The 27,655-nt window shown below is 44.4% G+C and overlaps 1 protein-coding gene across 1 annotated transcript in view; it reads right to left on the bottom strand.

Annotated features, from left to right (window-relative positions):
* Positions 1 to 27,655, bottom strand: part of FRAS1 (Fraser extracellular matrix complex subunit 1) — a gene marked incomplete at its 5' end in the record, with an annotated part of 282,197 nt that overhangs the window by 120,074 nt on the left and 134,468 nt on the right. Inside the window, 5 exons of the mRNA XM_081333331.1 lie at positions 635 to 772; positions 1,613 to 1,727; positions 7,571 to 7,687; positions 12,183 to 12,361; positions 25,788 to 25,938. Coding sequence (XP_081189457.1) covers positions 635 to 772; positions 1,613 to 1,727; positions 7,571 to 7,687; positions 12,183 to 12,361; positions 25,788 to 25,938 — 700 coding nt within the window. The remainder of the gene's footprint in view (positions 1 to 634; positions 773 to 1,612; positions 1,728 to 7,570; positions 7,688 to 12,182; positions 12,362 to 25,787; positions 25,939 to 27,655) is intronic.

Raw genomic sequence — 27,655 nt, 5'->3', positions numbered from 1 at the left:
ATTTTTTTAATGTCACAGATTCTTAGTAGGCATTTGACCCAGCATCTTCCATGTGGTTCATTGGCTTTGTTTATGGCTGGGACTTCAGACCCTTAAAATATTGCTAAACTCTATTGCTCAACATTCCCACCATTGTCTAGAACAGGGGTCCCCCAACCCCTGGTCCATGGACTGATACCAGGCCGTGGCATGCCAACAACCGGTCCACACAAGGAAAGCCCCATCCGTGGGATACAGGCGCACCCTCCGGTTCATGGAAAAACGTTTCTCCACAGAACCGGTCCCTGGTGCCCAAAAGGATAGGGACCTCTGGTCTAGAACAGGGGTCTTCAAACTTGGCCCTTTTATGACTTGTGGACTTCAACTCCCAGAATTCCTCAGCCAGGCACGCTGGCTGAGGAATTCTGGGACTTGAAGTCCACAAGTCATAAAAGGGCCAAGTTTGAAGACTCCTGGTCTAGAAGATCAGTTTTTCTCAACCTCGGCGACTTCAAGTTGTGTGTTGAATTCCCCAACCAGCTAATTGACCTCCACTCATCTTTAAAGTTGCTGAGAAACACTGGTTTATAGAAAGTTAGGGAGTTATGGATGGGAATCTAAGGAATGAGTGCTAATCAGTGAATTAAATTCTTACCAGCAAAGGAGAATTCCATCAGCTCCCTAATATGTGAACCAGCACTAGGTGGCCGATAGACAATTTTGCCACTGTTGATGTCAGTTTGGGTAAAAGAGGCTACCGGGATGGATGGTTTGTCAATGTGCTCCACCAAACCTGTTGCAATGGACAGAGAAATTATTTGTTTCTTAGCTAATCTCCAAGAGACTATAAACAATCTATAATTATTAGGCAAATAAATACAGTAGTCAAATATGAAACATGAATTCTAACAAATGTGCTTTCCGTAAGACTGCAGTTGTGTTCTTCCAAAGTGTTGCTGATTGGTCCATAATGTCAGAGCGGCTTTGTCCACATAACATACTTAACATACTTAAACCTGCATTTGCTTCAACCAGCCATTCCTTCCATCTTGCTTAACATTTGTTGATAAATATGGCTGGCTAGTTTCTGATTAACCAGTCAGGATTTCTCTGGATTTTATATGGGACTTATCAAAACTCAAGACTTGTAGTGCTCATGGCCACTCCAATCTCGATTATGGAGCTTGTAAACATGAGTCTTGGGAGCTTGCAAAGCTTGCTTCAAACATGATATGAATCTTCTGTCCTGCAATTCTTCCCCAGTTCAGATTTTAATCCCAGCCAGGACATTAGATAGTTCTGCAGAAACCAACTACAGTCCTCAATTCACTATCCTGACAAGTGCAAGAAACGTGCATATGAATTCAAATTTGCACTCTATTGCCCAGTTTTGAAGGGTCACCATTTTGCTTAATCTCTCTCGTTTAAGATGGAGAGAGAGAGAGACATTTGGCAAGCCTTCACCTATCACCCAAAGACAGTTCAGTCATTTCCCCTGAACTTCTTAATTTATAAATACTTTCAGCCAAGCCTGTATCCTCCAGCTGACCCTCCTGGCTACCGGCCTACCAATTTCAGTTGTAAAACGATGACAGAGAAACATTTTATATATATATATATGAAATGATCTTGCCTTGATCTGGAGGCAAGGGTACGGTCACGTTGTACGTGATTTCTTCACTTGGAGTTTGCGAGTTGACAAAAGAGAGATGATGCGGTCGAATAGGGGTCACACGATCTTCCAGTGCCTGAAAGATAGATATTTACCAAATGCATGTGTACTTATAAGGGACATGGTGGCTCAGTGGGTTAGGACGCTGAGCTTGTCGATCACAAGGTCGGCAGTTTGGCGGGTCGAATCCCGAGTGAGCACCTGTTACTCGTCCCAGCTTCTGCCAACCTAGCAGTTCAAAAGCGCGTAAAAATGCAAGTAGAAAAATAGGGACCACTACGGTGGGAAGGTAACAGCATTCCGTGCACCTTTGGCGTCTAGTCATGCCGGCCACATGACCACGGAGACGTCCTCGGACAAGCGCTGGCTCTTCGTCTTTGAAATGGAGATGAGCACCGCCCCCTAGAGTTGGAAACAACTAGCACACATGTGCGGGGGAACCTTTACCTTTACTTTACCTATGTGTACTTATACTCAGCTTTTTCCTCCGGGAATCCTGACGGTGAAGACCTGGCCTTTCCCCAATCATTGGGCTAGGCTGGGGGTGTGTGTGCGTTAAACAGGGAGGAAGATTATTGGAGGGACTGTCTCTTGCCGGTCACATCTACCCGACCCACTAGAGCGGGGAGGCAAGGTATGTTGCGGATCCTGTCCCCACCTAACGAGAAACATCTGGCAGGTCCCAAAAGAAGGGCCTTCTCCGTGGCGGCTCCCTCTCACTGGAACATCATTTCCCCCCAGAGATTAGACTGGCCCCCACTCTAAAACTCTTTCGGAAGGCGCCAAAGACCTGGTTCTGCCAGTGGGCCCAGAATCTGGATTCCCTGACCCTATTCAATGAATAGGTCTTTGTTTGGAAGAAAGCATTCCGTTTAGACCCATGTTTCTCAACCTTATCAATCAATTTTTAAAATGAGTGGGCTTCAACTCCCAGAATTACCCAGCCAGCCACTCATCTTAAAATTGTAAGGTTGAGAAACACCGGTTTAAAGAAAGGTGAGGACTGAAAAGAGTTACGTCAAATGACTCCAAGGCAGATTAGCTTCACCAAATATTTCCAAGTGCTAGAAATATGCTAACCTTTACTGAACTTCTACGGAAGCCACTCACACTTTTCAATGGATAGACTTAGCACCACACGCGTGGTGACCTAGTGGTAAAGACTCTCCCCTTCCAATCCAAAGGTTGAGTGTTCAATCCTAGGTGTTCCTCTCCTGGGACGCAAAGAAAAAAATATATATTTCCGGCGAACTCTGTGTGGTGCCAGGAAGGGCATCCGGTCAGTAAACGCTCAGCTCCATCTAGCTACCCTGATTCTACCCCGAATTAAGGGATTACAGGGTCAAAAAAGGGTGTTAGACACATGCATTCTTCCAATTCAGAAAGGAAATAGCCACAGAGTTGAATTATCCACCAGGAGTTCAGAATGACGTAGATGGTACTCTCTACTCCAATTTTCTCCAAAACAAGTTCGCTTTAAGAGAAGTTAATAGGCTGAGAGTTAGGGACTGGCCCAGAATCTGGATTCCCTGACCGTATTCAATGACCCTAAATTAAACTATGTATGTATGCAGAGAACAAACTTGATTCCATTTGATGAAGAAGGAAGCCCAGTCGCCTCTTGGGAAAAAAGCACCTTTGGGACAACCACGATCTGGATGACTGAGAAGCGAAACGTCTCCGAAGAAAAACCCAGAAAAAAACAGCTGCCTCGGAGAAAAAAAACCACCTTTGGGACACGCTGCCCAGAGTTACCGTGTGGCAAGATGGGTGACTAATAAATTTTACAAATAAATAAATCAATAACAAACAAGCAAACAACCCGTCCATCAGCGCAAGGCAACATGCAGAACGCACCCTCCTCTAATGTTTCCCCAAATGACCCATTTTGTGAGTAGGTTGGGCCGAGACAGAAGAACAGATCCAAAGTCACTTTGAGCCTCAGGGCTTAGGGTGGATCTGAACCCCGGTCTCCCTGATCCTAATTCAAACCCTTCTGTCCCCAAGACCAAAAGACTCAGAAGCCACACAGAACAAATTAAGAACAGAGCTGATCCAAACCTGTACAATCCACAGATTGTTCCAACAGACGCCCAAGCCTAACACCCAGGTCTTTGAACAAATGTCAAACTGTCTGACCTTCCGTTGGTCACGGAGGGCAAGAATATAGACTCTTAAAGAGAAGGGAGGGAAGGAGACAAAAGACAAAGAATGAAACTATAGCTGAAAGTTGCATTCATTAACTTAGGCAGGCAATCTTACAAAAGTCCCCTTTTCAAGAGTCAAATGCCATTCATTGGGAAAAAAGGGGGGGTTGACTCCTAACCTCTGTTCTCTCATTCCCACATTCATCCAATTGATGCTAGAGAGCAGGGCAACCATTTCTTTTACCATAAAAAAATACAGGTGATAATTCTAAGCTACACAAAAGGCCGAGAATTTGCAACTTTTTAAAGTGCTGGGCACCATCGGGCAATTTGGCTTGCAGGGTATTAAGTGTCAAAAAATGATTGTTTTAAAAGAATTGTATTAAAACAGGGCGGAAATCTTCTGAGAGCACCAAAGATTTCAACCTTCTCCTCTGGAGATCTCATAACATGCTGGCTTTCTTTCCTGAAATCACAAGAGAATCTGATCATAGGAAATTTGGTAATCTCTTAAGATTCCGCCCTTTGTTATGAAACTGTTGTTTTTTGGGGGTGAATTCTATGGACGCCATGCTCCTTATGGCTGCCCAAGGGGACCACGTTAAAAAGGTAAAGGTTCCCCTGCACATGCGTGCTAGTCGTTTCCGACTCTAGGGGCCGGTGCTCATCTCTGTTTCAAAGCCGAAGAGCCAGCGCTTGTCCGAGGACGTCTCCATGGTCATGTGGCCGGCATGACTAGACGCCAAAGGCGCACGGAACGCTGTTACCTTCCCACCGTCGTGGTCCCTATTTTTCTACTTGCATTTTTACGTGCTTTCGAACTGCTAGGTTGGCACAAGCTGGGATGAGTAACAGGCGCTCACTCTGTTACGCGGCACTCGAGATTCGACCCACCAAACTGCCGACCATCTGATCAACAAGCTCAGCGTCCTAACCCACTGAGCCACAGCATCAGTCCCTATACTACCTTGACAGTTAAGTAACAACAACTCAGTGGCTGATGTTTGAACTGGCAAAAACCATACTGGATGAGGGTTTCAGGAATATCAAAATCACAAGTGGATGTTAAACCGATAAGGGTAGTCCTCAACTTACCACAGTTCATTTAATGGCCATTCAAAGTTACAACAGCATCGGAAAAAAGTGACTTAATGGCCATTTTTCACACTTACGACTGTTGTAACATCCCCGTGGTCACATGATCAAAAGTCAGGACACTTGGCAACTGTCTTGTATTTATGACAGTTGCAGTGTCCCGGGGCCACGTGATCAACTTTTGTCAACTTCTTGAGTCAGTGGGGAAGCCAGATTCACTTAGCAACCATGTTACTAACAGCTACAGTGATTCTCTTAACAACTGTGGCAAGAAAAGTCGTACAATGGGGCAAAATCTACTTAGCAACTTAAATTTTGGGCTTAACTGTGGTCCTAAGTTAAGGACTACCTGTATAGTGTTGTCATGGGCCAGGACTCAGACTCTGAATATGATTCTGAGGAAGCTTCTCTGGCTAAACCTGTGGAACCTCAGCTTAAGGCGACAACAAGCAAAGAATCACGCAAAAGTATTAGTACCACTTTATAAAGCCCTAGTAAGACCACACCTCGGATACTGCAGCCAATTTTGGTCACCATATCACAAAAAAGATGTTGACAGACTGGAAAAAAATTCAGAAAAGAGCAACTAAGATGATCAGAGGCCTGGAGACCAAAACATACAAAGAACGGCTGCAGGACTTGGGCTTGGCTAGTCAAAAGAAAAAAAGAAATAGGAGAGACATGATAGCAGCATTCCGGTATCTAAGCGGCTGCCTTAAAGAAGGGGGGGTCAGGTGTTCACCAGAGAGAAGGACAAGAAACAATAGTTAGAAGCTAATCAAGGAGAGAAGCAACCTGGAATTAAGAAGAAACTTCCTGACAGTGAGGACAATCAACCAGTGGAACAGCTTGCCACCAGAAATCTTGGGCACTCCATCACTGGAGATTTTTAAGAAGATAGATAAGACAATCACCTGTCTGAGATGGTATAGGTTCTCTTGCTTGAGCAGGGGGCTGGACTAGAAGGCCTCCAAGGTCCCTTCCAGCTCTACTCTATTCTTTCTATGTAAAACCAGGCACCATCTGCAAAGCTGGAGCTGTCAGAGGAGATGATACAAAGGCCTCCCAGCCTTCACATTAGCAAACAGAATTAAAAGCAGAGATGTTCTCTGAGGCTTTTTGCAAAGCTGAGCCCAGTCGTCTTGACTGAGGACAACTGATTGCAACTCAGTTTAAGAGGCAGTCCTGATCCATATTATTTACTGAAAACAGCTGTCTGATATCTGGCTCTCGTGTGAAGTTCTTGGGAATCCTGCTTAAGAAAATCATTCAGCCTCTGGACTGGCTGACAACCCTGACCTAGCTCGTGGAACCTTGGACTGATCTTGGACTATTCTTCTGCGCTCTCCTATTTAAAAATGAATGACTCAGCCAAGTTTCCGAGACTCTTTTCTGGTTTGCGGTCTTTTTGTTATCTCCTTGACCTTGAGTAAACTGAGTTATGTCTAGGTATTGATTTAACAGCTAATCAGCTTATGTAATGTAAGATTTAAAATGTGATGATGGGAATGACTCAGCAGGGTATGTGTCTCTTTAAGAGCCTCTGTATAAAAGGGAAGGCTCTGCTGATTTGTTTGTCTCTTCCGTTTCCTGCTGTAACTGTGGTGTGTTGGATCCTGCTGTGTTAACAAGTGTAGGTATATTGTTCCTGGTGTACGATATTGTAGATAGTGTAAGATAAACTACCATTTAATATAGACCACTGTTTACTGTGTTTATTCCTGGGTTATCTCACGCAATAAGACTGTGCATGCTCTAACAAGTTACCATAGTAATTGTGCGAGAGTCAGTCTTTAAAAGCAGAAGCAGGACATTATCATTCTAAATTAACCTGCACAGATGGCTCAAATCATTTTGCAAAGTGTTATTGCCAGTGTGAAAAAGGTGAAGGGTGCCCTTGTCCTTTTCTCCTCCGCCCCATTTGCCTTCCCCATCCAAAACACTTTTTTAAAAAATTCAGCGATCAAGAATTCTGAATGATGATCTTAAAGAGATTAGAGGACATTCCAATCCCAAAGGGAAATCTTAAGAAGCTAAAAAAAATACACCTAGAAGTAGTACTTCCCATATATGCCAAGAAATGTTATGTGGGGTACTTCCATACATGCCAGTACTTACGCCAAGAAATCTATGTGGATTAAACACCAACAACAAGATCACTGACACCATCTTGACTTTTCTTGACTACCTTCTCCCCATATTTGGCACTGGTCCATTTGTATCGCATTCATGTCAGAAGCACCGTGGCACTTCCAGGTTGAAAGTAAGTGTGTGTGTGTGTGTGTGTGTCTGTGTGTGTGTGTGTGTGTGTGTGTGTGTAGATAGATATAGACAGATAGACAGACAGATAGATAGATAGATAGATATAGAGAGATAAGATATAGAGATATAGATAACTAGATAGATAGATATAGAGATAAGATATAGATAGATATATAGAGATATATATAACTAAATAGCTAGATAAATATAGATATATGTGTATGTGTGTGGGGATAGATAGATAGATAGATAGATAGATAGATAGATAGATAGATAGATAGATAGATAGATAGATAAGATAGAGATAGATAGAGATAGAGATAGAGATAGATAGAGATATATAGATAGAGATAGAGATAGAGATAAGAGATAGAGAGAAAGATGCATTCTTGGAGAAATGTAATTCTGGACTTACCGTCATATGAAAAGAAAATCTGGAGGAGGACTCAGATGATGCCAGGCTAGGTGGTAAGATGGCAATGTTGAACAAGTGGGTCTCAAGACGGGTCTGTGGAAAGCCTGCACCAGAGACCTGCAAATATGACATTACACAAAGGAAACAGAGGCAGTGAGACTTTTATGCATCATGACAGGTTAAGACTGTAGGGCACGAATGAGACTGCTGGAGCAGGGAGATTACAGGCAGTTCTCAACAACTGTTTGAAGTTACAATAGCTTTGGAAAAAGTGATTTACAACCTGTATTCACACTTACACCTATTGCAGGGCCCCCCACACACACACCTGTGGTCACACACCTTTTCCCCCCAATTTCCAGCCCCCCCCCAAAATAATAATAATTCCCATTGGAGAAGTTGGATTCGCTTAACAAAAACTGTAAAAATCAGGTCCGATTCAACTTACAATCGCAATGATTTACGATGAAAGTTCCAATCCCAATTGTGGCCCTAAATTGAGAACTACTTGTACCTCAGCTTCTCTTCTGAATAATCTCAGCAGCATGATTTCCTACGGGCGAAATGTTTTCAGTAGGAGAACCTGAGAACCATCTTCTAAGGTCTACTTTCAGCAAGGTGGACAGTCGCAAGCTTTTCAATTCCTCGACTTACAACCCATTTATTTCATGACCGTTCAAAGTGACAAGACTGGAAAAAGTGGCTTATAACCATTTTTCACACAGCCATCGCAGTATCCCTATGGACACGTGATCCAAAATTCAGACGCTTGGCAACGGGCTGATATTCATGACGGTTGCAGCGCCCCGGGGGCCTTGAGATCCTCTTTTGCGACCTTCTGACAAGCAGTCAATGTTCTGTTCCCCCCCCCCGGGTACAAACAGACAAACAAGCAGGCACAACTAGCAAGGGTTAATTCCTCAGGCTTTAGTAATTGCCTTCCGATAAGGCCTTGGCAGCAAAATACAAACAGTCAGCCAAAATAGGCTCGTGAGATAACTTCCAAACAATTACTCAAAATGAGTCCAAGCAAACAGTCCAGAAACAGAAGTACAGAAGCGTTGTCAAGAATTCAGGCCAGGGTTTCAAACAGATAATAAATCCGACAGACTTCCGAAGATGTGACCAGAAGTTGATTTAAATTATTGTTCATCACAAAGTCCTGAGAACAGCCACACCCCCTTTTGTACCTTGTGGGGTGTGGCTCAGTGACTCAGCTAATCCCTCACCCTCCTACTCTTCCTACACTGCTGTAAACGCTTGGCTCTGCACCGTTCTCAGGGATCTAGCCATGATTCATCTCCACTGCTCTCCATCTGCTGCAACTGCTCTGGCTCACTCCCAGCCTGGCTAATCACAGGCTGCTCCTGTCGGCGTTCAGGTGGAGACGGAGGCCTTGCCAGAGGGGAGGGTCCCGGAGAGGGAGGCCTTGCCAGTTCCTCCCCATCATCCTTAGAGTCCTCTTCCTCGGTTATGACAGGCTCAGGGATCGGGGCCACAACAGTCAATGGGGAATGCCGGATTCACTTAACAATCGTGTTAACTAACTTAACCACTGCAGTGATTCACTTAAGTGATAAGAATGGGGCATAGCTCTGTTAATGTCCCTACTCTCTGGAAGAGCATCCCCTTAGAGCAGTGTTTCCCAACCTTGGCAACTTCGAGGTGTGTGGACTACAACTCCCAGAATTCCCAGGCCAGCTAGAATTCTGGGAGTTGGAAGTCCACTCATCTTAAGGTTGCCCAGGTAGAGCAACACTGCCCTACATATGCAGATAGCACTCATTGTCCTGCGATTCAGGAAGGCTGTTAACATCTACCTGTCTTCCCAGGCCTGAGGTTAGGAAGCCTGTGCAGCTCCTGTTGTGGTTTTTATCCTGTTCCTATCATTTTTATTGATACGATGGTTTTTGTTGGGTCTGCCCTGTCTTAGCTTGTGTGCTTTTAATTGATTTGTGCTTACTTTATAACAGAATAACAAAGTTGGAAGGGAGCTTGGAGGTCTAGTCCAACCCCCTGCTTAAGCAGGAGACCCTATACCAGGGGTAGGCAAACTTGGCTCTTTTATGACTCGTGGACTTCAACTCCCAGAATTCCTGAGCCAGCCATGCTGAGGGGAAAGGGAGAGGTTTCCAAGCTGAGCTATGCTGGCTCAGGAATTCTGGGAGTTGTTCACGAGTCATAAAAGAGCCAAGGTTGCCCACCCCTGCCCTATACCATTTGAGACAAATGCCTGTCCAATTTCATCTTAGAAAACCCCCACAACTTCTGCAGGCAAATTGTTCCACTGATTAATTGTTCTAACAGACAGGAACATTCTCCTTAGTTCTGGGATGCTTCTCTGCTTGCTTAGTTTTCATCCATTGCTTCTTGTCCTTTGGAAAAAGAGGCTGCCTATTCTTTGTGGCAGCCCCTTAGATGGATCCTGTTAACCACCCAGAGTCCTCTGGAGTGTGCAGCTATGATAAATGTAACACACTACTAATAAATAAATAAACACAGTGCCAATAAATAAATTAACGTTGTGCCCTATCAGAGTGTATCCTGCCCCAGCAGCTATGCAACCGATACCCCTGTATCGACAGAAGATTTCCGAAGGGCTGCCCCAAGGAATGACCGAGAAATCAATAAATGGAAGCATGGAGACCTACACTCTCATGCAATGTGAAAGAAATGGAGCGTGGAATATTTCCTCCCCCCCCCAGAAAAGAGATCTCAACATATACAGTTTCATAGATCTCCGTCACGGGTTTGGTCAAGCGAACCTCTGGGGAAAATCAGTGGAAAGGGAAATAAATGGCACATATCTAACTGAGCTTGGGGAGACCTATTTTGCAAGAGGTCACTGGAAACGCAGTTCCCAGAATATTAATAAAAAACAATCCATCTGCATTTTTTCAGCAGTCACTAGCCATTCATCTGTGGCCTGACAGATGGGCTATAGTTCTGTGATAGAATACAGCTACGCACAGCTTCTCTCCAACTTCCTACAGACACACACACACACACACACACACACACACACACACGTTAAACTATATAATTATTCCCCCAGTTGCAAAATAGTTCAACCTGCAGCTTTCCCCTCCACCATGCTGTGAAATGAAAAATCCATACAGGCGGTCCTTGACTTACGACAGTTCATCTAGTGACTGTTCAAAGTTATAACAGCAATTTAAGAAAACTGACTTATGTCAATTTCTTCAAACGTACGGCCATTGCAGCATCCCTGTGATCATGTGATCAAAATTTGGATGCTTGGCAACTGGCATGGACTTATGACGGTTGCAGTGCCCCGGGGTCATGTGATCACCTTTTGTGACCTTCTGGCAAGCAAAGTCAATGGGGAAGCCAGATTCACTTAACAACTGCAGGGATTCACTTCACAGCTCTGGCACGAAAGGTCATAAACTGGGGTAAAACTGACTTTAACAACTGTCTTGCTTAACAACGGAAAGTTTAAGTTCAATTGTGGTGGTTTAAGTTGAAGACTACTTGTACAACTATGCACAGCTTCTCTCCAACTCCTTACACACACACACACACACACACACACACACACACACACACACATAACTACATAATTATTTCCCCAGTCGCAAGATAGCTTTTCAGAAAAGCTCAAACTGCAACCTTCCCTTCCATCATGCTGTGAACTGAAAAAATGCACCACCACAACGCTGTTATTAATTTTAAAAAGATCTGGCACAATATCCAGCTTTTCAACATTACCTCTTTATCATCTATGCTAATTACCTCAGAAATTACCTTAATTGCCTCCTCGGTGCCGGAGCGATAGGTAAAGCAAACATACAACATGCTGGAGGTACAAGCCAGATTAACCTTCTAAGCAAAAAGGAAGACATTTTTTAGGGAGACAGACCCACTTTTGGCATTTTTTGTGGGTTCCTGTCAGGACACTCTAAAGAGCTGCCTCGTCACGGTCTCACCACAGGTGTAGAATTGTGTCATTTCTGACGGGCGACTTCTACACGGAAAAGAAATCCCAACTGTTCTGCAGATAACAGGACAACAGAACAAGAGAAGGAAAGGACCCTGGAGGTCATCTAGTCCAACGCCCTGCTCAAGCAGGAAACCCTGTACCATTTCAGACAAATGGTGTCCAGTCTCTTCTTGAAAACCTCCAGTGTTGGAGCATTCACCACTTCTGGAGGCAGGTTGTTCCACTGGTTAGTTGTTCTAACTGTCAGGAAGTTTCTCCTTAGTTCTAGGTTGCTTCTCTCCTTGACTAGTTTCCATCCATTGCTTCTTGTCCTGCTTTCAGGTGCTTTGGAGAATAGCTTGACTCCCTCTTCTTTGGGGCAGCCCCTGAGATATTGGAACACTGCTATCATATCACCCCTAGTCCTTCTCTTCATTAAACGAGACATACCCAGTTCCAGCAACCTGCAGTTGTCCCTATGTTTTAGCCTCCAGTCCCCTCATCATCTTTGTTGCTCTTCTCTGCACTCTTTCTAGAGTCTCGACATCTTTTTTAAGGTCAAGGCAACCGAAAGGGGATGCAATATTTCAAGGGTGGTCCTAAGAAGGCATGATAAAAGAAGACCACATCAAAGCACTTGTTACTTAACGGGGGGTATAATTAATGTACCTGGAAGCGGAATGAGTCACTCTCCGTCTCGGCTCCAGAGTGTCTATACCAAATGACGCCTTCGTTGATATCCTGTTGGGTGAAGGTGGTAGCTGGGGTGGTTTTACCTCCACTGGGCGAAGACTGCCATCCTAATCCAGAATCATCGGCAGGCATAGGAACCAGAAACACCACTTCACCTGGGAAAGTAGAGCGAGAGAAAGACAGAGAGAGAGAGAGACAGACAGAGAGAAAGAAGACAGAAGGACACAGAAAGAGAAAGAGACAAAAAGAAAAAGACAAGAGACAGAGAGTGACAGAAGGACACAGAAAGACAAAGAGAGAGAAACACAGAAAAAGACAGAGACAGATAGAGAGACAGAGACAGACAGACACACAGAGAGAGGGAGGGAGGGAGGGAGGAGAGAGAGAGAGAGAGAGAGAGAGAGAGAGAGAGAGAGAGAGAGAGAGAGAGAGAGAGAGAGAGAGAATGAATGAGACTTTCCATGGCTAAGCAAGGCAGCTGTTAAGTGAATGTCACCTGATTTTACGATTCTTTTGCCATGGTTGTTAAGTAAATCGAGCTCTCTGGCCCAGGCTGAGAATTTTTTAATTTTTAATTTTAACTGGGTTTTTATTTTTTCTCAGGGTTTCATTTAATCTTTTTTAATTTGTTTTAACTTTTGTATTGATTTTCTTTTAAATACCCTGTAAACCGCCCTGAGTCCTTCGGGAAAGGGCGGTATATAAATCTAAATAAATAAATAAATCACTGCAGTTAGTAAGTGAATCATGCACTTATTAAATGAATTCGGCTTCCTGCATTGTCCTGGAAGGTTGTAAATGGCCATCACATGATCCAGGGACACTGCAAAGATTGTAAATACAGTCCAGTTGCCAAGGGCCCAAATTGGGATCATGTGACCATGGTTGCAAGTGCGAGGACTGTTTGTCGGTCACTTTTTTTTTCAATGCCACTGTAAATTTGAATAGTCGTAAGTCGAGCATTGATTGTCAGTCACTTTTTTCAGTGGGATGGTAATTTTGAATCGCTGTAAGTCGAGGATTACCTGTAAAGGCAATCCTGGACTTACGACCACAATTGACCCCAACATTTCTGTTGATAAGCGAGACATTTGTTGAATTTTGCCCCAGTTTACAACCTTTCTTGCCACAGTTGTTAAGTGAATAACTGCAGTTGAGAAAGTTAGTAACACAATTGTTAAGTGAATCTGGCTTCCCCATTGACTTTGCTTGCCAGGAGGTTGCAACAGGTGAACGCATGACCCCGGGACACTGCAATTGTCATAAATTTGAGTCAATTGCCAAGCGTCTGAATTCTGATCACGTGTCCATGGGGATCCTGCAACGGTCTTAAGCGTGAAAAATGATAAGTCATTTTTTTCACTGCTGTGGTAACTTCAAATGGTCAGTAAATGAACTGTTGTAAGTCGAGGACTACCTGTATTTAAGCGAGTATCTGGGTCACTTTTACTTCTCCAAAGAGTTTTTAAAAACTTCTGTTTCAGCCAGGACTTTGGACAGTAACTCCCAGTTCTGATCTCTGTTGTGAAACGCACCCCCCAGTTGTGAATCTCCGACACCAGATCTTCCCAAATAAGGCATGTCCTTTTTCAAAGAAGTCGCCTTTTTCTGGTGGCATCTGCCATTAGTAAGGTAGCCTTCGACCTTCATGAGTTGTCTTTTATTTCCTTGTTTAGGTTTTTCTCTCAGTACATACATTTCATTGCAAAATCTCCCAGAGGAATCTGATGCGGCTTAGAAGCTTTATAAAACCTGAATGTTATCAAGAGACATTTGGACCGTTCTCAACAGTCAGTCGATCAAAATGACAGTCCTACTGGGGTTCAGCATTCATGTCACTGCCTACATTAGTCCTCTGGGCTAAAATGGGACGCAGCCATTCCTGCCTTTAATCTCTTTTGACACTGGAGTTACATATTCTATTACTCCGACAGTCTGCTGTTTTGTCTCCATATTTGTGCTCTTGACATATCAGGTCCCGGATGGGGCTAATACCGAAACGGCTAAATGATTTAGAATGCATACATCTCAATTAAATAACCTCACACACCATGCTGATCTGGCACATAATTGATAACGCTTCCTCTTTAGGTTTCTCTCCAAGTCTCATTCATGCCGCAGCCACTAAATTGTGCCTTGAGAGTTTAAAGCAGGGGTCTTCAAACTTGACCCTTTTATGACTTGCGGACTTCAACTCCCAGAAGGCACGCTGGCTGAGGAATTCTGGGAGTTGAGGTCCATAAGTCATAAAAGGGCCAAGTTTGAAGACCCCTGCTTTAAAGAAACACCACGCCTGAGCAATAAATATTGAGAGTTGGTTCCAGGCAAATAGTAAGGCTCAGTTCCTAGTTGTGGAACGCCCACAGCAGAACCTCAAGTTATAGTCAAGACATCTTGGAAACTGAAGAAGGAAATTCCCAGCTTCAATTATCGACTATTATGAATGACATCCAATTATCATGAGTTACATTCATTAAGATGGTAGGTTCTTGGCATTGTTTGACTCTTTTTCCCACAATGTAAAACTAAAAGGCTAATTGCCCTCATTCCAGATAAGCCAATACATGTAGTCCTTGATTTACAACCATTCATCAAATGACCGTTCAAAGTTCTCAGTCATTTGCTTATGCAAAGGACTTGAGTGGCATACACTTCTAGAGGGATAGTTCAACGTAATTTATTTATTTAATGATCTGTCTCATTTTTTCTGACCTATTAAGGGACATGTGTATCTATCACCAGACCTTAAAAAGAGTTTACTGTAATATAGAAGCAAAGTTCTATTCCTCTTCGTGGTATTCTTAAAACAGGTGTGGGACGTAAGATGGGTGGAATTTAGTGACTAGTTCATATTTACATAATGAGCATTTGCTATATCATGCTAGGTCTCATGCAGAGACCAGGCAAGGTTGCAAGAATTGGGTACATCTAGCTTAATGAAAAAAAGGGACGCGGTGGCTCAGTGGGTTAGGACGAATGCACGTAAAAATGCAAGTAGAAAAATAGGGACCACTACGGTGGGAAGGTAACAGCGTTCCGTGTGCCTTTGGCATCTAGTCATGCCGGCCACATGACCACGGAGACGTCCTCAGACAAGCGCTGGCTCTTCAGCTTTGAAACGGAGATGGGCACCGGCCCCTAGAGTTGGAAACGACTAGCACGCATGTGCGGGGGAACCTTTACCTTAATGAAAAGCTATCTCAGGGGCTGCCACAAAGAAGTGAGGGCTCAAGCTATTCTCCAAAGCCCCTGAAGGCAGGACAAGAAGCAACAGATGGAAACTAATCAGGGAGAGAACCAGCGTAGAACTGTTTCCTGGCAGAACCATTGATCAGTGGAACAACCTGCCTCCAGAAGTTGTGGGTGCTCCAACGCGGGAGGTTTTTAAGAAAAGACTGGACAGCCATTTGTCAGAAATGCTATCGGGTCTTCTGCTTGAGCAGGGGGGGTTGGACTAGAAGACCTCCAAGGTCCCTTCCAACTTTTGTTTTTCAATTGACTCAATTCCAGCTGAGAATCAAAATCTTCAAATGGGGGTATTTTTGGAGTTGTGCAATTATAAATAATAATCCAAGCAAGCTCACCATTAGGCCTGGCTATTAAAAAGAGTTTGCTGAGGGACACCTGATAGAATTCAAAGTTGTCCTATCTCTTGTTTGTCTTTCTGGAACGTGTGAAAAAAATAACTAGGGACAAGAAGTTACTGTCCACAGAAATTCTCTGGGAAAAATATGAAACAGGAGGAACATCTCCTCTGCCTGGGCAATGCAGCTAGTGTTGTATTATCTGTACTTAAATCACAATCCCCCTTTATACATTGCAGCAACCGTACGTCTCAGCCTCCTGTTGTGTTCCTAGCTTCTTTACAAGCAAAGGATGGGTCTCCTGGGAATGGCCCAGTCACTCAGTCTTCATTCTCTTCCTTGACTGAGGCCGTTAATACAGTCTGGGGACCGATCTTAGGGTTACGTGGGATCCTGGATACAACTGTTTCCTTGCTGGCAACGCTTTATGAGAATCTGTTGGTGCTATTTCCAGTGATCTGCCCATCTTCTGCACTTTAAAGCTGGTTTGAGACTGGTGATCTGTAAGCTGCGTGGAAGTTACCTTTGGTTTATCTTGATCATTCCAGCATTTGCCTTAGGTAAAGGTAAAGGTACCCCCGCACACGCATGCTAGTCGTTTCCGACTCTAGGGGCCGGTGCTCATCTCCGTTTCAAAGCCGAAGAGCCAGCGCTTGTCCGAGGACGTCTCCGTGGTCATGTGGCCGGCATGACTAGACGCCAAAGGCGCACGGAACGCAGTTACCTTCCCACCGTAGTGGTCCCTATTTTTCGACTTGCATTTTTACGTGCTTTCGAACTGCTAGGTTGGCAGAAGCTGGGACGAGTAACAGGTGCTCAGTCTGTTACGCGGCTCTCGGGATTCGACCCGCCAAACCGCCGACCTTCTGATCGACAAACTCAGCGTCCTAACCCACTGAGCCACCGAGTCCCTTTAGTATTTGCCTTACAGAGGAGCAAAAGGCAATTGTTGCTCTCTAAGGGAAGAGTCCAGTGCACAGAGAAGTATAGCCACCCCTGCACTTACTTTTAAGAATATCTATTAACAACAGCCCAACAATCAACAAGTAAGCAATACCCCAGTCAAGGAACTGCCAACAAGTTAACAGTAAACTGTCCAACCAAAGGACCACCCAGGCCACTCCCATCAACACTTGACACCAACGGAACAAACCTCTCTAGAATATAAATTGAGAATAAAACCCACTCTGTACTACCACTGATGATGTTACATAGTTTGGTAATCAAATGTCCGCAAGAAAACTACCAAGCTCAGAGAGCATCGAGGACTCCTCAGAATACTATTGCATGAGTGCGCATGCTCTGAGATGGATTTAAGAATTGTACCGTGCACTGTAGAGCATGTCCAGGGTTGCAAAAATAAGCAGGATATCCTCATGTTTCCCTACTCTTAATTTTTTTAAAAAAAAATTTATTTTATTCTACTTTAGTTTTTATTATTTTTACGGGGTTTGGTCACAACAAAATTTCCCTCAAACTGCAGCTTTTTTTGTCATCAGTAGGGGGAGCAAGAACACTAGGGCAGTGTTATAGCTAGTGTTATAGCTCCCTCTACTGATAAAGAAAAGCACTGTTGTTTTTTAAGACAAGAAAAGGTTAAGAAATAAGTCTCCAGACCAAGAGGTTGAACACTTAAGATTTTTTTTTCTTTCTTTAACCCACCTTCCTAAACAAACAAACAAACAAACAAGGTCCATAAATGTTCTGCCCATCTAAAAGAGTCTGGGGAGCACAGAAAAGGAATTAAGCCCCATAAATTGTGGGTTTTCACATCCTTGGTTTATAGAGTTGGTGTAGGTCCAGGGATATTCTCATTAATAAAAACAATGGAGGGTTAGGTTTTGTTTTCTTGCATGCCAATTTCAATTTTCCTTTAATTGGATTCCCTTTATTAAAGGAATCTTTTAATAGAAGTTAGATAAGATAAGCTAGCAACGAATGCGTAGACTCAGCATCTGAAAAGACCAAATTAAACTACCATAGATTATGTCACATTTCTAGGATTCCCTCCAGGTATATGTTTGATTCCTTTAAATGAAGTTACCGTAATTTTGGCTCTCCCACCGTGATTTTCAGTCTCTAACTGCTGGGGATTATGAAGGCTGTATGACCAACTATATGAACAGTGTTAGTTAGGAAAAGTTACTCCAGTTCAAGGGTCTTCAAACTCTTAAGACTTGTGGACTTCAACTCCCAGAATTCCTCAGCCAGCCAAGTTTCCAAGTGTGAAGATCCCTGCTCTATTTAGTCATAATATTTCCAGACTGATCTTGGGCAAATCTTACTGTACAAAATTGTTAAGAGATTGGTCCACTCCACACCACTTATGGTTTCTGGTGGGTGGGTGGAGGTTTTCCAAGTAATTTTGCAGACCATTCTGGTGAGCACTTGGTTGGCCACTGGCAAAAGAAGACGATCCAGGCACTTGATGGGATTGGAGATGAGTCTACACATGATGATGGGAAGCAAAGTGTTGTAATATTCTGTTATTGCATTAGGAGGCTGACACTCAACAGCTTGGTGGTCCTTGAATCTGGGTTACAGGATCATCAATATCCAGTTTTTAAAAATACAATTTTATTGGACGCTTTAAAAACAAGAACAAAAATCAATAAAAACTAAAATAAAGCAGGAAGGAAGGGGGGGAAAACTAGTAAAAAGAGAACGTGAGTGCAAAAAGAAAAAAGCAGAAGAAAAATAGAGAAGACAGAAAAAAGATACAAAGAAATGGTTTCCAATTTTCTTTACAGCAGTTGTAAGACGACTGTTAAATTTTCCTTTCTCCCAATTTACCTTCTCACAAACTGAAGAAAGCTCCTTGGATGGGAAGTGAAATGTTTTCAAGGAAAAAAAACAACCCAAGAAAGTCCAGTTGCCTTTTGGGGGAAAAAGTACCTTTGGGACAACCATGCTCTGAATGATAGACAATCTCCACAGACCTTTCTCCAAAGTTACACTGTGACTCTCTTCTTTTTATTGGATGATTGGGGGACTGGAGGCTAAAACATGGGGAACGGTTGCTGGAATTGGGTATGTGTAGTTTAATGAAGAGAAGGGTGAGGGGTGACATGATAGCAGCATTCCAATATCTCAGGGGCTGCCCCAAAGAAGAGGGAGCCAAGCTATTCTCCAAAGCGCCCGAAGGCAGGACAAGAAGCAACGGATGGAAACTAGCCAAAGAGACAAGCAACCTAGAACTAAGGAGAAACTTCCTGACAGTTAGAACAACTAACCAGTGGAACAACCTGCCTCCAGAAGTGGTGAATGCTCCAACACTGGAGGTTTTTAAGAAGAGACTGGACAGCCATTTGCCTGAAATGGTATAGGGTTTCCTGCCTTAGCAGGGGGTTGGACTAGATGACCTCCAAGGTCCCTTCCAACATTATTATTATAATATACCCTATCTAATTATCAAAAGCAGAGATCGTATGTTCATTTTCTTTCTGCTTCACATAGATATTGTAGAGCATCATCAAAATGTTGATGGTAATCAGTTGTACATCGCTACCCAAACTGCACATGAGTTGCTATCAAGCTTTTGACCCAGTGTGGTGGGGCTATCAGGATCTAGATGAGATTAAAGAGGCTGAAAGTGAACCAAGCAGGATGGAGATATTTTTTTGAATTCTCTACAGTAGATTTGTCCCTTGTGAGGGCAGCAATGCCTCTGAAAGAACCGGTGCATAACTCGGGAGGTCCTGCTCAACTTTTAGCTACTGTTTGATGGACAAGTGAAGACCACAGCCAGGGGCCTCTTTCTTCAACTTCATCTGTCTGCAGCCCTACCTGGAGCACGAAAGCCTCCCAACATTAACTCATGCACTTATGAGTACTTAACTCGGACTACCGCAATACTCTCTACATGGGGTGGTCCTTGGAGACCACCCAGAAGCTTCAATTGGTCCAGCACACAGCAGCCAATTGCTTACGGATACAGTTCAATGTGAGCATCTAGATCCGGGCCCTGAACTACTGTATTTCCCCCAAAATAAGACCAGGTCTTACTTAATTTTTGCTCTAAAAGATACATTAGGGCTTATTTTCAGGTGATGACTTATTTTTCCCCCCCACGTACAACAATCTACGTTTATGCGAATAAATAACGTCAATTGTATTATTTATTTATATTTAATTATATATTCATATTATTATTTTATCATTCAATACATCCGTCGTGTGTTTTTTGCAACGGTCGTACTAAATGCGTCCGTCTGGCTGCCCATCTTAATTGGGGCTTATTTTGGGGGTGGGGCTTATATTACGGGCATCGTGAAAAATAATTATAGGGCTTGGTTTACAGTTGGGTCTTATTTTGGGGAAAATACGGTAATTTAATTTAATTTTAATTTTATTAGATTTATATACCGCCCTTTCCCGAAGGACTCAGGGCGGTTTACAGGGTATTTAAAATCAGCAATACAAAATACAAAAGTTAAAAAACAATTTTAAAAGATTAAATTATCCCTTAAAATAAAAACCCCAGTTAAAAATTCTCAGCCTGGGCCGGAGAGCTCGAAGAGCCAGGTCTTCAGGTCCCGGCAGAATGAACGAAGGTCAGGGGCAGTCCTCAGCTCCACGGGCAGCTGGTTCCAGAGGGTAGGCGCACCCACAGAGAAGGCCCTCCCCCTGGGTGTTATCCGCCGGCAATCTTTTACCGGCAGCACCCTGAGGAGACCCTCCCTGTGTGAGCGAACTGGACGAAGGGAACTTGATGCTGGCAGCAGGTGTTCCCTCAAATATCCCGGACCCAAGCCATACGGTAGCTTCCCGTATGGAGTATTTATCAAAGTGTTGGTTTTAATTTTAAAGCCCTACCCAGCTCAGCATTAAGATAGTTGCAGGAATGTCTCCTACAACTATTTTCAATCCATTTGGCTCACCCCTACTAGCCCTCTGTTCCTGTGATTATTTAGAGGGAGGGGGTACAAGCTGCCTTTCTACTGCTGCACCCCCACTTAGGAATATTTGCTACTCCCCAGAAATTCACTCGGTTCAAATGCCGTGTTGTTAGCCGTCTGCAAGCCTCTGTTTCTCGACCTTGGCCAATTTAAGTTGCGTGGACTTCAACTCCCAGAATTCCCCAGCCGCCGTGGGGGAAATCTGGGAGTTAAAGTGCCCAGATTTCCAAGTTGCCGAGATTGAGAAACACTGCTGCAAGTCATTAAAATCAGAATGGCACTCAAGAGAACATTGGGAGTATCACCAGATATTTTATTGATTTTGTGATATATTTTTTTAAAAAAATATGCGTTAACTTGATGACGGCTCATCTTTAGTTTGGTTGGTCTGCATATTAAGGATGTTTTATTGTGCTGCTTTGCGCTGTGATTTTTATTTTTATTTATTGCTCCGCGGACTCTTGATTCGATGGGTTTGCAGAGGTATTGGAAAATGCTAAGAGTCTCCTCTACTGCAGTGGCTATAAATAGGGCCAATTAATAAAGAGGCTGGGGCATTTTACTTTAGCACCCAACATCCACCACTCTAAACTCAAATGAGGTAGGCAGAGATACAAAAAACTATTGATGGACTTAATTGCCCTTGCCTAAAGACTTCGAAATATCTTCTGAGTATTGGGAGAGCCTGAAAATGAGAGAAATGGATACGGAAGATTACACAGAAATATCTCCGCTCTCCGTGCTTCCCTAATGTTGATTTAATTTTGGGACTAGAGAGACTGCATTGTACAAATCTATCAATTTCTGGTAATTTCAGAGATGGGGGGGGAAGTGAGGTTACTTATTGCCTCCCATCCCGAAGGGGTAATTTCAGGTTTTGTCATCAATTTGGTGCTGAAGAGATCTTTGGGAAAATACCACCAGAGAAATTATACCTTCAGGAAAAAAAGAAAAAGTGCAAGTAATGAGGAATCCCTGCGGATTTTAGGCCACTAGTCATTGCCGACTATAGGGGGCGCTGCTTATGCCCGTTTCAAGGCCTTTGAGCCAGTGCTGCCCGAAGACATTTCCGTCGTGATATGGCCAGCATGATGTCACGGAACGCTGTTACCTTCCCATTGAAGGGCTACCCATTTATCTGCTTGCGTCTGTATGCTTTCAAACTGCTAGGTTGGCAGGAGCTGAGGTGAGGAAGGGAGCTCACCCCATCAGGTGGAGCTCGGGGTCTCGAACCTGGGCTGCCAACTTTCTAACCGATAGGCCCAGTATCTTAACCGCTGAGCCATCACGCTCCCCCTGCGAGCAATAAGAACTCTCTGAAAATAAAATACAGGTAGTCCTTGATTTATAACCAAAGTTACAACGGCACCGCGGGGAAAAAATGACTTACAGACAGTCGTCACACGTACGACCACTGCAAACCACCCCATGGTCACATGATCAAAATGTGGGTGCTTGGCGACCGGCGTGCACAGTATTTACAACAATTAAAGAGCACCTGGGGGGGGGTTCGTGCGATTGGGATGTGGGAGCCTTCCCAGCCAGTTTCCGACAAGCAAAATCAACGGGGAAAGCCAGATTCACTTAAGAACTGAGTGATTCACTTAACAACTGCAGTGATTCGCTTAACAATCATGGTAAAAGCAGGTTGTAAAATCAGGCACGACTTAACTTAACTTGTTTTGGCATGGGAATTCTGGCCCCAGTTATAGCCGTTAAATTGAGGACCACCTTGATCTTGTCATCTACATTATTCTTTCTGACACATACTAATAAGCAGAGGGACACTCTTTTTTAAAGCACCTCTCTCTGCAAACTCTGCATTCGAAAAGTATTTTATTAGCTACAAACAAATATACATCAAACAGCGAAGCACTTATCCAGTGTGGAATACCATTACATCTAATGCTTGTTTTTCTAGGCTTTTCCCTGGGAAGTGCAAAGTCTGGTCACGTTAGCGTTAGTTTATTTTGTTTTTTTCAATCTGAAAGAGTTCTTTGTTGACTTAAAATGAAAAACGTGCAGGCCCCGCATTAAGAAATGTTCCTTTCTAAGGCACACCGTGATACAAGCGCATGCATATGTTTGTCTGTAGGTAGGAACTTTCTTTAATTATAATTATAAGCAATACAGTCTTTTCAATTACATTTCTGTTATGCGCACTCAGAAGTTCACAGAACAGTCACCTGTTCTCAAAGCCAGCTTGACCCATGAACTCATGAACCCATGACCCATGAATTACATCATTCTTGAAACACTGCAATTGGTCTCGTGAGATTTTTGATAAAGTCTCCAAGATGATGCCACCGAAATTGAGTTTTTAACAACCTTGTGAGATTTTAGCCAGTGACCTGTAAATGAAACTGACAGCTCTGATCGCGTAAGAGATGATAAAGACAGGGAAAGGTAGGGCACGTGGCATTTTTCTCTTAGGCCAAGGATTGAGTGGCGTACAATTTTAGAGAGATGGTTCAATGTAACTTGTTTATTTAATGATCTATCTCTTCAAGGATATGTGTATCTACTGCCAGACCTTAAAAGAGTTTAATATACAAGCAAAGTTCTCTTCCTCTTTGTGGTATTTGTCAACGCTGCTAACATCGGATGTTTTTGCATTGACAGCAGATGGAAATGTAGCCCTTTTTCCCCTTTCGTTTTTAGAATCAGATGATGCTGGGAGGGGGGAGGGGATGTGAATGAGAGTCCAGCTAGACATAACAACACTAAACCTAGCATGAGAATCAAGGTTATTGAGCCCAGAGCTGATAAAGAATTGGCGGGGTGGAGAGCTGGAGAGGAAGCCCGCGCTTCAAGCTAATTGGGGAATGTGATTTATGACTCTTAAATTGAAGGAGGGAATTGTGCTTTGATACTTGGTGCCCAGTGGAGGGGAATTCAGTTTTTGGCTTCGATTATGTAAGTGCCGATATTACACTACTCGAATAAAAGACCCTTTAAGGTAAACAATGCCTCGAAGTTCTTTCGAAGAGTTTCATCTGTCAGAACCATGACAGTATTCTTAGAACAGGTGTGGGAGGTAAGATCGGTGGAATTTAGTGACTACTTCATATTTACCTAATGAGCATTTGCTATAGCATGCCAGGTCTCATGTATCAATCAATCAATCAATCATGTAGACAACAGGCAAAGGCAAGAAAAAGGCTGAGTTCTTCTCAGCTCTACATGAGCACCGGGCACAGGGCAGTGGAAGCTAAAACATATGAAGAACGATTGCAGGAATTGTGTGTATCTAGTTTAATGAAAAGAAAGTCTAGGAGTGACATGACAGAAGTGTTCCAATATTTGAGGGGCTGCCCCAAAAAGAGGGAGTCAAGCTATACTCCAAGGCGCCTAAAGGCAGGACAAGAAGCAACAGGTGGAAACTAACCAAAGAGAGAAGCAAGCTAGAACTAAGGAGAAACTTCCTGACAGTGAGAACAATTAACCAATTGAACAAGCTGCCTCCAGAAGTTGTGGAAGTTGAAGGGACCTTGGAGGCCTTCTAATCCAGGGCATTTCAACCAGTGGTATGGGTACCACCTGTGGTACATTGGCACCTGGCAGGTGGTACGCGACCATCCTAGAAAAGTGGTAGTGGGGGAGGGGAATGAGCTGAACCGGTGGCAGCACCGCAAAAGCCTGAGCGAGAGACGGCTGGAGCTGCAGGGCTGTCAGGGCTCAGTGGAAGCACCAGGCTCCAGCTGGAGCTCTGCACTAATCCTGGCACTTCTGCTGAGCCCAGAAGAAGCGCTGATCAGCTGGAATGTTGCAGCATCTCCAGGGTCCTTGCTAGGCAATTGGTGGTGTTGCCATATCCTAAAAGTGGTACAATGGGTGAAAAGGTTGAAAAGCCCTGTTCTAGCCCAACCCCCTGCTCAAGCAGGAGATCCTATTTCATTTTAGACAAGTGGCTGTCCAATCTCTTCTTAAAAAAACCCAGTGATGGATCAACCACAACCTCTAAAGGAAATACAGGTAGTCCCCAACTTGCAAGCATTCTGTCAATGCTGTGACACACCGAACTGAAGCCATTTTTCACTTTGTCTTTCATTGCCACATATTTAGTTAGAAGAAGCGGGGGAGGTGTTTTTCTCAGTTAGCCAAAACAATTCACATGTACGGGAACCAAGGTCTTTGCTGATAACAAAGCATGATGTTGGTGAGCTGGGAAGAGAGTGTTGTGATTCAGGGTCAGCCTGTGGGTTCGGCAGTTGGGTCGGACGACTCAGAGGAGGAGGGGGGTGTTGAAGACCTTGCTGATGATAGCCCTCAGGCAGGCCCCTCCCACTTGGTCACCATGGAGACCCAGCTGTGTGAGCCTGACAGTGTGGATGAAGATGACCCACAGCTGGCCCTGTTCAAGGACGCCCGACGCAGGAGGCAGTCAAGTAGGAGTAAACAGAGGAAGGCAATGGGGCTTCTCGGAAGGAGGGAGAGAGAAGCCACGCCCTGAACTCTTTATAAAGGACTTGTGTGGGGAGGGCTGGTTTGCTGAAAGCAACTGCTCAGATAGTGTTTCAAAGCTCCGGTATCTTGGTTCGTGTCTTGTTTGTTTTTGTAATAAATTTGGCAGACGTATTCCAGCCTCTTGCCGTCTGTAAAGGGGTTGCCTTTTCTGCAAGGCCGGTAGCAGGCTGGTACAGAACAGAGAGCCCGCATTTTGCAACAATTGGTGAATGTGATTTATGACAACAAATTGGGGTGGGAATTGCAACTTGTAACTTTTGTAACCAGAGGGAGGAAATTTTAGTCTTGGGTTCACCTCTGTTTTGTGCCCTTATGTTGTAACCAAATAAAAATGTTCTTGGAAGTTCTTTTAAATGGTCTCATCTATCGGAACCATGACACATTCTTTTAGTGACCGTTTGAAGTTACAACGGCACCGAGAAAAAGTGACTTGTGACCATTTTTCACACTGGCGGCAACCCTGTGCTCAGCAGATCAAAATTTGAACTTTGGGCATCTGCGCTGATGTATTTGTGATGGTCGCAGTATCCTGGGGTCATGTGATTCCCCTCTATTGCAACCTCTATAAGCAAAGTCAAAGGGGAAGCCAGATTCACTTAACAACTCAAGAGGTTTCATACATCCCGACTTACCATATTGTGGCTTGTCCCTAATTGTATAGACGATCGCAGAATCGCTGGCCCCCAGCATCTCCGCTTGCAGGTTTTTCTTTGTGATTTGCAACATGCCTCCCTCCGGGACCCAGATGGTAGAGCTGATAACCAGGCGGGGGATCCCACTGCTCTGCAAAGAAGACTGAAAATACAGGAAGTCATTAAACGAAGCAATGAACGGGCGGCAAGGGTGGAAGATGAGAACAACCAAAGTCTTTGTGTAACAGATCTTAAGGTGGTGACATCTTAAAACAATGAACTAGCTGAATTTCCAATGGCGTAGCAATCTATACCAATGGTGGAGAACCTATGGCACACATGCCAGAGGCGGCACTCAGAACACTCTCTTGTGGGCACATGTGCCATCACCCCAGCCCCGCCTCCCCCCGCAGGCTCCTCCTCACCAGCAGCCTCCTGAAGGAGAGTCACCCCCGGGTGCGGCCTGTGTGGACAGCCAAGGACATTGCAGGCGGGCAGCGGGAAGAAGACTCCGCCCTCGCGCCCCATCGCAAGCAGATGATGCTGTGGGCGGAAGGTGTAGCTGCCATGGCGCTGCTGGGCCACCTGGGCGATCTGCTGCGGGGGGCTGTGGAGGCGTTGGGTGGCCCTGCGGGCGGGCGGGGTGGGGCAGAGCAGCGGAGCAGGGACAGGGGCAGAGTGAAACAGGGGCAGGTTTTGGGCACTCAGTCTCTAAAAGGTTCGCCATTCTTATACCATTACCCAGAGACCAACTGAATGCTCTAACAGTGGGATTGGTTTCTGTAAACTTGTCAGGCGTAAGAAATCAGAAGCCAGGATAGAGATCAAGAGCACCATGATTTTATTTACGTTTTGCACCCGTTCCCAGAGCACCCATAGTCTTCAAAGATCTAACTCAAAAGGATGCAGGAGCTCCCTAAGAGGTTACCACCTTCTATGTCACCTTCTATTGCTGGTCAACTCTTGATCTACTGAGGACCCGGTTCAAAAAAATTCAAAAAAGGCCACATTGGGTCTTTTAGAGAAGGGCTTTTCAACCAGTGGTACGGGTACCACCTGTGGTACATTGGCACCTAGCAGGTGGTACGCGACCATTCTAGAAAAGTGGTAGCGGGGGAAGGGAATGAGTTGAACCGGTGGCAGCACCGCACAAGCCTGAGCAAGAGATGACTGGAGCTGCAGGGCTGTCAGGGCTCAGTGGAAGCACCAGGATCAGCACCAGGATCCAGCTGGAGCTCAGCGCTGATCCTGGCACTTCTGCTGAGCGCAGAAGAAGCGCCGATCAGCTGGAATGGTGCAGCATCTCCAGGGTCTTGTGATTTACATTCAGATGCTTGGCAACTGATTCATATTTATGAAGGTCACAGTGTCCCAGGGTCATGTGAAGCGACCCAAACCTGCTGCAACCACCCAGCAGACGGGGGGGGGATAAAAACCAAGCACCACCCCACCCCACCCCCACTGCCAATCCTCAACAGAAATGCTCACAACAATGAAAACCTCGGACAGGAGGAGCACCGCCGGGCGGGCAGGCAGGTGTCTTGCTCGGCTGTGGCTTGGGGGGCACTTTTTTCAGTGCCATTGTAACTGCGAACAGTCACTAAGCGAGCTGTTGTAAGTCGAGGACTACCTGTACTTCACTTTTTTCCTTTTTTTTTTGGTCATCAAGTTTTTGACACCTTGCTAGGCGACTGATGGTACTCGGATGTTGCCATATCCTAAAAGTGGTACAATGGGTGAAAAGCTTGTAAGCCGCCCTGAGTCTTCGGAGAAGGGCGGGATATAAATGTAATAAAAATAAATAAAATAAATAAAATAAAAGGTTGAAAAGCCCTGTTTTAGAGTACAGCAACCTTTGAAAATATCCC

The sequence above is a fragment of the Vipera berus genome (assembly GCF_964194415.1).
Source record: "Vipera berus genome assembly, chromosome: 7".
NCBI lineage: Eukaryota > Metazoa > Chordata > Lepidosauria > Squamata > Viperidae > Vipera > Vipera berus.
This window is presented reverse-complemented; position numbering and strand designations above follow the sequence as displayed.